This window comes from Anolis carolinensis, chromosome 1, assembly GCF_035594765.1.
Source record: "Anolis carolinensis isolate JA03-04 chromosome 1, rAnoCar3.1.pri, whole genome shotgun sequence".
Taxonomy (NCBI): Eukaryota; Metazoa; Chordata; class Lepidosauria; order Squamata; family Dactyloidae; genus Anolis; species Anolis carolinensis.
In genome coordinates, this window is record NC_085841.1 from 327307028 (window position 1) to 327322136 (window position 15109).

Genomic DNA, 15109 nt, shown 5'->3' on the forward strand with positions numbered 1-15109 from the left:
AAATGTAGAGACAATAGAAATTCAATGGATAACTATAAATCACAAATTATATGAAGGATAAGTATAAATTTTCACATTCCAATGGCACTTTAGTCTCAGTAATACAAGTAAGAATTTCCAGATATTGAAGGCCACCAAACAAAACTACCCCCTCTTGATCCAGATAATTTTTACATTATGATTTTTAAATGATGTATAGGTTGTTTTTATATGTATATGATATTTTAAACGGATGCTTTAACTGGTTCTATATATCGCATTTACTATGCTGTTATTATGGATTTAAGTGATTAATACATTGCTCTTTCCCATCTCAATCCATTTTGTAGAAGCGAGTAATAAATTATTATTACTTACTATTTATTGATGAAGAGCTATATGGAAACCACATATGAAATCAGTTACAGCATCAGTTTAAAAGATCATATACAATCAACTACAAATTGATTATATTAGTTCTCCATACATTCTCAAGGAACATACTTCCTGCATGAAAAACAAAACAAGAAAGGACAGTTTGGTCCCTATCTCTACCCAATAAACATTTCAAAATACTGTATTTATTTAAATTTGAGATTCTCTCCCCTCCAATATAAGCAGCACCTTGGAATCACAGTCGTATATGTGAATAAAACTTTTACTGTTGATGGTACTGAAATTAGTGTGCATCTTAAATTAATAATATCTTAGAATCAAAGAAATACAGTAAATGAATGTGAGACAATTTTCTGGCTTGTAGTCAAAACATTAGAGAATGTGAAACAAATTTGGTTTAAGAAATTGTAAGAGCTTTTTTTTCTAAAAGAAATATTTTCAAAATAGTCAGAAAGGACTATTTGTCATTTGATAGTTATTGACTGAACCTACTAATATTGCTTTTGTTTGCTTAAAATAAAGCCCAAACAACTAGGGCAAATATATGCATCCTTGTACCTGAAAATAACTGCTCAAATCACACTGAGGTTTCTTCTTTAGGAAATACAATGCTAGCAAAACTTTGACTGGACAAATATTTGTAGATACAAGCACAATGAAAAAGAAGAAGAGAAGTCACATGTAAATCCATGCAAATATTTACAATCGTATTTATTAATATTTAATTTGTTTGTCCTGGTTTTGTTGTCAGTGGTTTCAGATGCTGATTTTCGTTGTGTGTCTTGCTGTTTCCTTGAGACATTACAACATTAGAGCTTGGAAAAGTAACAGATCCCAGAATCCCAGTGGCCATGGAAGCTGGGAGTTGCTGTCCAACAATAATTTTTCCAAGGTCTACGATACCACAAAGCAGGATACTCATGGGGTCCCACCCCATCCTACCCCTAACGTCATCTCAGGAAACCTTGGAACCCTCCGCCAGGCACTCCAGGAGATAACCTTGATATTATGCACTTTACCTTGACCCCCCTTTACTTCTCTTGACCTTTGGTGGTGAAGCTGATATTGTTTTAAAACTTTTTATCTTGTTTTTATGTATTTGTTAAAACTGTGCCTGAATTCGTTTGTGTTTTTATAATGCTTGTTGCTTGTTTTTTTTATTGTCTTATTTTATATTTTAACTTGCTCACACTTTGTCTTTTGGGCTTGGCCCCATGTTAGCCGCCCTGAGTCCCTTTGGAGAGATGGTGGCGGGATAAAAAAAAAATAATAATAATAATAATAATAATAATTCTGTTGGAGCAACATTAAATTTAATGGCACTAACCACCAGCCAAAATTATAACCTAAAACCTGCTAAGATTGAAGAAGAGGGGAATAAATGTGTATGAGTTCACATATTTGAAACATTCACAGGTAAAGTATGAGGCACTTGACATCGACGTAGTGTGTGAATGAGGAGAATGAAACACTCCTATTTGTTTATTTATTATTTTATTAATTAATGAAATAGCTATATCTCATCCTACATTATGAGATCTCTGAACTGCATATAAATACAAACAAATTAAAACAATAAAAAACAAGGGTGGACCACACTGGAAGAAGAAGAATGGTCTTGGGACACACATAGAATATGCTAAAACTAACAATAACTGATGAGCCAAAAAATCCCCACAAAACAAAAACAAAAAAAAACAGTCCATATATATTTTTTGTGATATTTGTGACCACAGATAAGCCAAAAAAGTCCTTGCACAATAATCCTAATTATGTGCCGCTCCATTTGGATGGAGTTTTTTAAAATCATTACCTGAATGGTTTGAGGTTATAATGCGAATTACAGATAATAGTAAATTTTTGTCTACAAAGTTTGTGCTCAAGAACCGCGTTATCGAGTTACCAGAAAAAATCTCTCAATGTTTTAAGTAAATTTACAATTTTGTGTTGGGCCACATTCATAGGTTTCCTGGGCTGCATGCAGCTCTTAGGCTGCAGGTTGGACTAGACTGATTTAAAACAAAAAAAGCAATTTCAATGGATCAAAACGCATGAAATATATTAACAAGTTAAAATAGGTGATAGGGTAAGACAGCTTCAAACCATGCACATGAACATTTTAGAGTAAATCATGCTGACTTGCAAGGCCATTGTTTGCTTGGTGCTTAAATGAAACTAGCAGTGCCAAACAGGCCTCCAAGAAGGAGTGTATTTTGGAAATGGGGTGCCACATCCTAGGAGACCCTCTCCCACAACATCACACAAAATATTGAACTCAATGGTGGGACACAGAAGGAGATCACCCATCTTTACCATCCATTGCTGAAAACATTTTTCTCCCAGCTTAGCTCTGATATCAAAGGTAAACAGGATTAGAAAGACCATTAATTCCTATTTTTCATTTCAAGGTAGTAGTGGAGGCAAATCTGTGTGCCTTCAACTCATTTCTGAGGTATGACAACTCTATCACAAAGTTCTTGGCAGAATTTGTTGAGGAAGGGTATGTATTGTATATTCCTTCCTCCGAAACTGAAAGCATGTAACTTGCCCAAGGTCACATATCAGGTTTCCATGGCCAAGCAGAGGTTCAAACCCTGGTCTACCAGTGCCTTGATCCCAAATATGGGACCATTACATTACATGATCTTTGAAGTGGCAATTGTGCAGCTAATTTATGAGCTACCATTTTCCTCTGTTTGGTCCAGAAACAAGACAATAACAACAAAAATATAAGCACAAAAATCCACTTTTGGGTTCAGTTCCTCAGATAATACTTTTACACATACAGAGATGCTGACATGATCACCATTCCAGAATCCTCTAGCCAGCAGAGCTATGGCAAATTTTGGTCCAAAAAGAAACTTTTCCAAGTGCTGTCTTTACAAATAGCCTGATAACATTTAAGGATTTCAGAGTTTGTGGACATGCAGAACTATGAACTGGAGAATACAGAAAGCAAAGCAAAACAGCAGCCCTGCCTGGTTTGACCAAGTTCAGCCCCCTGTTCTAACAGTGACGGAATTTGTTATTTGAGGATACAATCTGAAACGTTTAACTTGACAACAAAAGTGCACCCACCCCCTTAACCTATAACATTATTATTATGGCTAGGCAGCTAAATGAAATGTTTAGGTTAGTGGGATTTTTCCCACAGCCTAATGGAGCAGGTGGTACTTGCCCGGCTGCAAATGTATGTTTGGAAGTCCTGGGACATGCCCGAAAGGTAGCTAGCATGAAACCACCCAACTGGCATGTGCAAATACAGGTTTAAAGAACTCTCATTTTCGCTGACTTTTGAAAACATGACTGGCTGTGTCAGGTCACATTTACCATCAATATTATTTTATTTCTAAGGCAATATGACATTCCTCGTTTCAAGTTAAAACATTACTTCAGATGATAAATATGGTTGGAAAGAAAATCTAACCACGCTGCGCTCTCTTCTCCCCCCCCCCCCCTTTTTTTTTAATAGAATAGGATCTCAGGCTGTCACATGAAGAGCACATTTTATAAAGAAGTATTTAGCACCTCCAGATGACCTCCAAACAGAAATGCATCATGCTATTCAAATTCTGCCTGTCAAATGCTATGAAAAACAGTAAGTAAATATAAATGCCATTAAAGGGAGAAGTTATCTTACTGGGACAAGTTCTAGCGATTTGAGTTCTGACAGCTCCCAATTTGGATGCCTTCCAGTGTCAATAAAACTTGTTCAAGCAGAACCTTACCTGGTTTTCACCACATCGAGGGGGTGCATCAAGCAAATTTCTACAAGACCTGTAAGATGATAGAGAAGAGAAGCCTGGTAAATACCGTTGATCTCCACAGTTATTGAAGTATCCACTGTTCGAGCACAAAGCATGTTGTGCAAAGAAAACAAGAATACAAAGACATGTACAGCCTCCTGACATTTTTTTTCAAATGCCTTACTTCTGAGTCAAAATAAAAATTTGTAGGAAAACAAATGTTATTAAAAGGCTGCCATAGAACATAGCCTGATCCAAGGCATTGCTGGTTCAATTGTAGGGATGGATGAGAAATTAGTTCAGCTATCATTTTAGTCTGAACTTACCCAATAAATACTTCCTGAATGAAAAAGTCAAACTGAACATTTTTAATAGGCTTAAGTCAAAATACACAGCTTTCTTTGTAACACAGTAAAATATACAGCAATATTAGACTGGAAAAGGTGAACATATAACATGTACAGTTGAAATGGTGCATACAAATTGTGCATAAAAATGCTTTCTTCAATGGAAAAAAGAAGGAAATTATATTTTAAGAGCTTACCAAGATGCATGTATTTGCAAAATTCACACAAAATTTTCAATAAAAACAGAAAGAGAAGGAGGAGGAGGAGGAAAAAGAGGAAGATGAGAAAACTATTCAGAAAAAACTTAGCAGTGTTAGTATAAGTAAGTGAATAAAACTAGGCATGACTGATTCCATCATTCCTTTTGAAATGTCACCTCTGACATTTAAATGTCCTAGGACTAGGTGACCCAATGTTTCTAATCCTCAATGTTCAATTTTCAATGTTGGAATAACAATGCTAGTCTACTTTAAAGGCCACTGTAATGAGCTTTGAACATTGAAAAAGCAAAATAGAAATGCTAATAATTATTATGATTATCAAAAACAGCAGCCCCTTGCCCAATCTGTTTTTGATTTGTATTTTTTGTTGTTCTTGTGAGCCTTCAAGTTGTTTCCGACTTACGGACCCTAAGGCGAACTCTATTATGGGGTTTTCTAGGGCTCTATTTTGATGATATCTTGAGTTTTAAAGAACCTTTAAATAACAGGGTATTTTAAAACTGTGAAGAAATGGTGTGCTAGTATCATTCCTGAAGCTCTTTGAGTAAAGACATGCTGTAAATTTCCATAGGACAATAGGTAGGATTCTGGTGTGCAAGTGAGTGCATGAAAAGGGTAGTTACCATGTCTTCCCAGCAGTTGTCACACAGATGTGCAAGGGAAAAGGATAGCATGGAGCAACTGCATGGTATATACTGTGTCAAAATATGTAGCTTCCATGGCAGTATAATGGTTAATTCACTATAGTTTTTTCTCAGAACTTTAAGGCAGCTATTAAACATGCTGAATCTATTTTGAGAATAGCTTTTAGCACTTTGGACAACTTCATCAAAGTTCAAACTAAAAGAGTAGATTCACTACCCATTAAAATGAAAGCCATTAGCCACACCTAGTGTACTATACAAATAGGTTATGCTAAAATTGAAAGAGAGGTTGTAATCTATAAAAAGGTAATCATAACCAGGTCTCTGTAGACTGGAAACTAAGGACTTCATCACATTGAGGTCCAGAAGCGGGAGACAGCGGGGGAAACCATGGGGCAGCGTAACTCTCTATGCTCTTACTGTCTGTTGTCATGGGATCCCTTCCCATGATTTTCCCTGCTGCCCTCTGTTTCCTCCCGCATCCTCCCCAGCTCCTTATTCCTCTTCTCAGCGCTGCTGGCACATTGCCGACACGGAGCCAAATGGAGCCCAGTTGGAAGTAGCCCTGCTCCAGGGGACTCGGTGCCGGCAGTGCAGAGAAGCACAAAAAAGTTCAGAAAAGACTCCATGTGATGAGGTGTTTGGTATCCATGGTAGGAAGTGCCACTTTGATTCATAAGCCAGAAAAAGAACTAGTAATGGCTCTCAGTAATTTAAACTAGGAGGGCATTTTGAAAGTTTCTCCTCTTGCAACATCCCCCTCTATTTCAGCAAATAAAAAGCCTCCTGCCCATTTGTACTATTAAAAACGTATCTGAGTGAAAATTTGCTCAGAGGATACTGTCATTCATGAAAACAAAGCAGAACCAAAGGCAGCAATGGCACCAAATAGCCAGTTAAAAGCTCCACAGTGCAACTTTGGCCACCAATGTCAATTTTTTTTGTAATCAAATACTGCAAACGTCTTTATTAGAGTCAAGGCACAGTACATACCTTAACCTGTGAAGAAGTCAACCCATTTTCAGACTTATACATATAACGCATCAAAAATTGTACAAGGTTGGCTTCTATTCGAGAATGAAGAGTGCAAATTAAACCTCAACAAATTTGGGACTTTATTCCTTTTACTTTAAATTATCAGAAAATGGGATGTGTGGAATCCCACATATGTACACACCTAACACTTTGGCTGTAATGGGCATTTCAGTGTGCAGCCCAACAATATATGTAATGCAGTGCAGATAAGCAATGTCTGAGAAAAGTCATTATATTTCCTCTTTCATTGCCTAATGATTTAGTATTGAACAACCAGGCTGTCATCATGTCTCCTTTTTCTGGCTCTTGGTTCTTCTTTGCCAGAACTTAAACTAACCTGCTCATGATTATATTAAGGATCTCTAGCCCTTTGGACCACTGTATGAGCAATCTACACAAAATTTACCCAAAGCCTAGCAAAATCAAGCAGCTATTCAAATCTCCAAAATCCCACTTTTTGCACCAGAAATTTCAATACATGAAAACTTTGTGCTACACTTAACTTTAATTTCTTAGCCTCTTCGGGGCACATTTTTAAGACAGGCATTTTTCCAGAAAATGAATCAGATGAATTCCACTCTTACTGGCATGAAATATGTTTTGGTAACTTTGAGATTCTATTAGCTTTCTGCATTTCCTGAGGAGCAAAATTCTTTTCTTCTCATCACTTAATTATACAGTAGGTTTCTGTGACTAATTTCCTAAGGCAAGACTCTCTGCATAATAACCAGGGTGGAAATACAGAAATGGAAAGGGGGCGGAAAGAAACAAAATATGCAAAAGTGCAATCACTATCGATCATCATCAGTCATCATCATCCATTAACCCATTGTTGTTGCAGTACTTGATACAGATAAAGGACAGCATATATTTCCCCAATAACAATAATGATTACAGACTCCTGATTGAATAATTGCCCAGAAAATGACAGAATTTGCTTTAGATACTACTTATGAACTTTATAGATGCTGTCCATAAATAGGCAATATTCTCATATTCATTTACTCAACAGATTCCCATGAAAACCAGTTCCAAAACACTACAACATCTCCATAGGAGCATGCCAGCACATATGAAATCATGAGCTCAAGATGTAGAATGAAATCATAGACAAGTTATCTAAAACCCATATACAACTGAAGACTTATCCATAATCTTTATTCCAGAGCATGGATATGTAGCCTGACTAGGGGATCCTGTGAGTTGTAGCTCAAAAGGTCAGCTAGGACTAGGCTGGCAACTCTTACCCAGAGGACATTTGTTGTTCAAATTGTGGAAGGACCTAAATTAAGTAACTGTCTGTTCTACAGTTTGATCCAATCCTTAAGCCAACTGAAACTAGCTGCTTCATAATAATACCAAAGGTCTGGAAGTGCTAGGCCCTCTATCTTTCGCATCTATAAGATTCCTATAATCAATTCTAGCTTTTTTGCCTTTCCATATGAATGTAATCAGATCTTTCCTCCAGAGTTCAAAAACCTTTACTCCTTTGATAATTGGTAAGTTTTGAAACAAAAACATTTTAAGTAGAACCATCATTTTTATCACTGCTATCCTCCCTAACCAGGTAAGTTGAACTCCTTGCTATCTTTCAAGATCTATTTAAACTTCCTTCCAAGTTTTGTCATAATTATTTTGATATAAATTACATGTTTGTTGGTTTTAAAATTATTATTATTTACTGTACTTATACCCCACCTTTCTCATCTCCAAAGAGGGACGCAGGGAGGCTTACAAAAAATTATGAATGGATTGTTATTTATATTAATATTTTCATTGGCATTATGCTCTTTGATTTGATTATTCATTTTAATTGGTATTACAGTGTTCCCTCACTTATCGTGGGGGTTATGTTCCAGGACCATGAAAATCCATGAAGTAAGGACACTATATTTATTTATGGAATTTGTCTTCTTCATAGCAACTGTTTACTGGTTTCACCTTTATACCAAGTTGTCAACTTCATCTTCATGCTCCCTTTCTTGGGCAGATGCTGAGCAGCTGAGATCGTATCAGTGTATTGAAATTAGGGTGTTTGCCACCCAATGCATCACTTTGCCCTTGCTTACACTTAAAATTTCATTGTCTTTTTATTACTCACTTTGAATAGATTCTTTTGGAGATCTTCACAATCTACTTTTGTTCCCACCAATAAAAACAATGTATATTAGTTAACTCCTGCCCACATGTTTATTAAGTGGATTGTTTCGATTGTTTCAGTTCATTTTAAATATTCAAAAATTCATTGATAATGAACCCATCTGATCCTTGACCCCTCTTCAAATATTGTAATAAACATGTCCTTCCCTCATCAAATGGATATAAATGCTTATTACCTATGGCTATTAAAGATGGAGCTTATGGTGCTTTACTCATGTTCCTGGAATGAAATAGTCACAGAGGAAACAAAACACAATGGAAATTTGCTCATAGGGAGAAACACATGTCAGGCACTGTATACTATGCAGTTGGAATTGCACATATTTGTTTTGGCATTAAAACCTTTACTGCCAAAATATGCAGGATAGCAATAAATACTATGATATATACTTTATGCTTCACTTGAAAACTAATCTTTTTATGAAACTGTTAATAGTGAACTGAATTAACACTTTTAAAAACAATTTTCTCTCCAACGTAGTATTTTTGCTGCCAAAACATGATTGCGTGACAAGACAAATGATCGTAACATCACTGAACTGTATGTTGTTTATAAAGAGCACTGAAATCTTACAAATACTGATTCTTCATTGTGTTTCCTAGCAAATGCAAAAGTTCAGTTATGAAATGGTTCTAATATCGATCCATAGATTCAAATCTTTTACTCTTCTCATATATGAAAATAGACATTCATAAAGATGCCTCTGTACAAGAGTGTGTGCCATTCACAGCTGATTACTTTGCCTTCAGTACAAGAACCTAGAAAATCTTTTTTTATTAAAAGACTCAGAATCTCATAGGCAGCATGGCCAGTGCTCATGCTGGCTAGGAATTTATGGAAGGCATAAATCCAACTCCCCAACTGTTACTCTCAACTAGAAGAGATCTATAAAATGAATGAGAAGTTTGATTAAAACAACATTTATGTAAGTTCCACTCATTTAGTGGGTCTGTTGAAACTGGAAATAAAAATTGAATTTATGTCAAATAAATAACTTTTCCAAGGTCTGACTGAACTGCTTTTTGAGAGGTCTTCTGACCAAAGCAGACATGGAACAATGTGGGAGAACTCTCTGCTGATATTGCACCAATTGATGTGGTCAATTCAAATATGAAGGGTATATTTGCACTGTATAAATAATGCCGTTTGATACCACTTTAACTGCCATTGCTCCATGCTATGGCATCTTGGGGTTTGTAGTTTGATGAAGTACCTGCACTCTGGCAGAGAAGATTAAAGATCTCATAAAATGACACCTCCCATGATTCCAAGGCATTGAGCCATGGCAGTTAAAGAGGTGTTAAATATAATAATAATAATAATAATAATAATAATAATAATAATAATAATAATAATAATAATAACTTTATTTCTAGACCGCCCTCTCTCCCCAGAGGGACTCAGGGAGGTTAACATACATACAAACGGCAAACATTCAATGTCACAATTTCTTCATTAATATCAAAAGTAAAAAATGACAAAAGTATATCAAAAGTATAAAATGTTAAAGTGCATTAATTTCACAGTGTCTCCTTTAGCCATGCTGCTAGATGAAGGGCAAGTAATAATTCAATTCAAAGTACATTTAGCTTATCTGGGGCAAATATATAATTAAAATGTGTTGCAAATAAGCCAACTACATTGGTAGCATCCTATGCCTTGGGATGTTTTGGTGTTATTTGGGTTTCAACCACCTAACCCTTAACTGTACATACAGTAGCAAAAGCCCCAGTGTCCTTTGAATAAATACATTTTGAGTGGAAAAGTGGTGATGGTGACAGGAGTAAAGGAAAGAGAAGACGGAGAAAGAGATAAGTGTGGCTGGCATTTTAACTCAGCTGTAATCTATCCCAAGATTGCTTCCAGCTCCTTCCCCACTTTGCACAGAATCCCGGGGAAAAGTGAGCTGGAGGAGTTGTGAAGTCAGGAGGGACGAGTCAACTAGGCTCCACTTTACAAAATTTAATGTAGACAAAATTTTAAAAAAAACCATGTGCCTTCACATTACAAAAATCTGAAAGTTAGCTAAGGCTGCAATTGTAAACCCATTCTCTAGGAATATACTGAATACATGAATTAACATGGTGAGGATTGTGCTGCAAGTAAACATTATTTCCTCATTATCCAGCTATGCCCTGTTCTCGTGATAATTTATTTTAGTTGGGATTAACTCTACTGTTAAATTTTTCAGAGTGACACAAATATAAGCAACTAATCTAAGTGACAGGTTCAAACAAGCCAATCATAATTATTTGAGAAACAGCCAAAGAAAATACAGCTATTGTGGATATGACAACATTCTTTACAACATTGTTTAGTGTAGGTCATGAAAAGTCCCCACAAAAAATTAAGAAACGTTTACAAGCTGCATTGATATTCGTTCATACAGGTCTTTAAAAGTGCGAAATTAGATCACAGCAAAATCTATGAGAATTTACACACAGAGATAAATAGATAGATATCAATATTGCAGGAAATTATTTGCCCCCAATCTTTGTGAAGTTGAAAAGACCTTCCACTGAAAGTATATTAAAATGACAGAGAAAAAAAATAAAGGAACTGTATTTAATGTACTTTGATCTTCTAAAGGCAGTTGGAGATTAAGATGATAGATGCTAACTCTACTATTACATCCAGCAATGCTGCTGGATTCTTTTTACAGATTTGAGCTATGCAGGTCCCTCTATGGCAAACCCTATTGGCAAGCACAAATTAGGTCCACATGCAAAATTCAGGAGAATTGTGTTCTTGACAAGAATATTCTATCATTCTGCTTCTTATGTCAATTTCTGTGAGCCATTTAAACAAAACAGCTCTGGTCCATGCCAGTAGAAGTATACTTTTTGTTTGAAGTCAGCTCTTAGTTAAAGTCCCTACTTTGACATCACCTTTCTGGTTTATGCTTCTGAAATAAATAAATTCCAGTGTCTGGCTGACATCTTTATTTCAGAAGTCAGATCAACAACAAATTGGTAAATTGGTTCGTGAGGATAATAAACGCCTCACTGGAACAGGGACTTTTTCCATCCACCTTGAAGCAGTCATTGGTTAATTGGTTAAGCCGATCCTGAAAAAGGCGTCCCTTGATCCTCCCCTTTTGGGCAAGGTTCTGGAGCAGGGGGTCGCTTGGCAGCTCCACGGGTTCCTGATAGAGACTGATTATCTGAATCCATTGCAGTCTGGTTTCAGGCCCGGTCATGGTACGGAGTCCTCATGGACTCAGCGCTGACGCTTGAGGCTCAGGTGTCGGTGATGGTTGGGAGGGCCTTTGCACAGTTAGAGCTTGCCCGCCAGCTGCAATCATACCTCGTGAAGTCTGACTTTGCCATGATGGTCCACGCCTTAGTTACCTCCAGGTTGGATTACTGCAATGCGCTCTACATGGGGCTGCCTTTGAAGACGGTTCGGAAACTACAGTTGGTACAAAGATCAACAGCCAGGTTAATAATGGGAGCAAGCTCGCGGTCCACCCCCCATTTAAGCAGCTCCACTGGCTACCAATAAGTTTCTGAGCCCAATTCAAGGTGCAGGTTATCACCTATAAAGCCTTAAATGCTTCAGGACCTGCCTATCTCCGCGATCACCTCCTCCCCTATGAACCTAAATGGGCCTTAAGATCACCTGATGAGGCTCTTCTCTCGCTCCCGCCCTTGTCTCAGGTGTGGCTGGTGGGGACGAGGGAAAGAGCTTTCTCGGTGGTGGCCCCCCGGCTTTGGAACTCTCTCCCCAGGGAGAGCAGGTTAGCTCTGTCATTGCCCATCTTTCGCCTTCAACTGAAGACATGGATGTTCCGGAGCGCGTTTGAATAAACAGACCATCTGAATTGGTATCTACTCTATATTTACAACCTCAATGGCACTTTATCTTGCTCCTCACTCTACATGTTATAGCACTTTAAGTGAAATTGTTCCCTTGTTCCTTCTTTACTCATTTTTATTCTATTCTTGGACCTGGTGGAATGATGTATTAGACACCCTCTGCTGTGCAGAACAATTTGATTTTCCTGTTTTTAAAGTAACTATTATGTTGTTTTTATCTTGTATTGCATTGTTTTTAAATCTCATTGTTTTAGTGGATCGTGTGTATTGTATGCTATGTTGTTGTCATATTCTCATTGTAAGCCGCCTCGAGTCCCTGCGGGAAGATGGTGGCGGGGTATAAATAAAGTTATTGTTATTATTTATTATAAAGATTGCGGGAGATATTTGGAGAATGACAGGCAATCCTTAATAAACACAAGGTTCCTCATAGAATCATAGAATTGGCAGAGACTTCATGGGCCATCCAGTCCAACCCCCTTACCAAGAGGCAGGAAAAACACATTCAAAGCACCCCCGATAGATGGCCATCCAGCCACTGTTTAAAAGCCTCTAAAGAAGGAGCCTCCACCACAGTCTGGACAGAGAGTTCTACTGATGAACAGCTCTCACAGTTAGGAAGTTCTTCCTAATGTTCAGGTGGAATCTCCTTTCCTGTAGTTTGAAACCATTGTTCTGAGTCCTCGTCAAAGTGGAATCTATGCCTACTTCAGCTGTTACATACATTTTGAACATCTGAACATAGCCCTACCCTTCTGCTGCTGCTTTCCTCATATGGAAAATGACATCTGAATATTTTGAAGGTGCTCCATTCTAGAAAACCAAGGACTTGCTCCTATGGAAAAGCGTCACACAAACAGAAATCTCTTCTTCTCGGATGTTGCTTTCCACACGAGAAAAGTATCAGTGAGGGTGGAAACAATAGGTAAAAGCTCCTCTGCTCATGTATTGAAGAAAGTGAGATGAGTAATATCCAAATAAGGCTAGACAGACTGACTGATAGCATTATATTTAAAATGATTTGCTTCTTTAACCAACCCCTCTCAGACACTGTCCCAAAGCTGTGGTAATCTTCAGTGTTAGGCTGAACTCAGTGGAAGGACATCACTCTATTTTTGACATGTTTAACGTTCTCGAACGAATACAGCTAACAGCTCATGGCTGCAAGGACTGTCAGTCCCTGCCCCTGAGGGCCTTAATGTCTTTAAAATAGGCCTCCTAGTTTGTATTTAACTACCTTGTCCACAGAGGTCTGAAGGGTAGAATAGATCAAAGATGTGCTACACACATAAAAAGCAGCTGTCCTTCATTTGCCGTTAATTAACTTCATCTGACCAGATCTTTTACAGCCTCCTTGTCACATATTCAACAGTCCATAAGCCCTATGACCTGCTCCTAAGTACTGTACCATTGCACACATTTCAACAAAATATAAATCTGAAAGCTATCTTCCAGATAAATACTGCAAAAGGAAGATTTCTCGGGTTGCAAGCTACAGGGTTGCTGCTGCATCAGAACTAATAAGCTTCAACTTGGTTTATGTTGGAAAAAGATAGCTGACACTATTAGTACTGAAGCTGTAACATTCAAAGTCACCAAAAAGCCTGTCAAAGTCATGCTTGAGCCAACATTTAGGGCACCAAAATATTTTAAATAGTACAACCTGTAATGAAATGTGGATGCTACAGTGAGCACAATCATATACAGGCTAGATTAAGCTATTCTACGCTTAAATGCCAATTCATGCATTTTTAGCTTGTGAAGTATTTTACACTCATAGAAAATGTGTAGAGTTCCTACAGAGCCCTATGATTCATGAGATGCTGCTACTAGCCAAGAAACTGAAAATTCTGGTTTGTATTCAAGTATGCCTTGCCTTCTACTCATGGAAGGCTCTTTGTTCTAGAAGATGGTTCTGAAAGAAAGGAAAAGGAAAGCAGTTTCAGTCATTTCCCTTTTTTCCTAAAGTAACCCACATCATTCAATCCCCTCAAAGGTGATGCTGCAGTTCTTCTGCTTGCCCAGCAATTGATCAGTAGGGTCACTTGGGGTTCTGTTTTGTTCCTCATGCTGTTTAACATCTACATGAAACACTGGGAGAGTTTTTTTAGTGTCACCAGTGCACTGACATCCAACTCTATCACTTCTTTCTATCTTTACCAATGCCTGTTGTCTTTGTGAGTGAGAGCAAACAAACTGAAGCTTAATCCAAACAGGACAGAGGTTCTCCTGGTCAGTTGAAAGGAAGAACAGGGAATAGGGAATCTGCCTGTGCTGGATGGGGTCACACTACCCCTGAAATCTTGGTCCCCCTAACTTGGGCATTTTTCTGAACTCAAATCTGAGGTTAGATTGCCAGGTTTCACCAGTGGCCAGAACTAATTTACATGGCTAGATCTAGTGCGCCAGCTGTGCCCATTCCTTGAGATGTCAGATCTGGCCACAATGAAACATAGACTTTATTACATCCTACTTGGACCAGCGTAACACACTCTAGGTGGCTCTGCCTTTGGAAAAGTGTTTGGAAACTTTAGCAGGTTCAAAATGCTGCTGCTAGAATGCTGATTGGGGCCAGTTATAGAAAGAATATAATTTCCTTGTTCAAATAGTTTTACTTACTACCAGTGAATTTCTAATCACAATTCAACATATTCTATACTCTATACATAAGGCCATATACAGCTTAGGTCCAGATTGAGTGAAAAACCAGACGATCTTAGACTCCAAGGTGGTTTGTTGGGGGAGATACATTCAGACAGGAT

General features: G+C 37.7%; 1 protein-coding gene across 3 annotated transcripts in view; it reads right to left on the bottom strand.

The window, feature by feature from the left end:
- Nucleotides 1-15109, bottom strand: part of slc25a21 (solute carrier family 25 member 21) — a 295483-nt gene that overhangs the window by 132919 nt on the left and 147455 nt on the right. For all 3 annotated transcript variants that reach the window (XM_062968293.1, XM_062968294.1, XM_008102807.3), the window contains exon 2: nt 4104-4152. In XM_062968293.1, coding sequence (XP_062824363.1) covers nt 4104-4152 — 49 coding nt within the window. The remainder of the gene's footprint in view (nt 1-4103; nt 4153-15109) is intronic.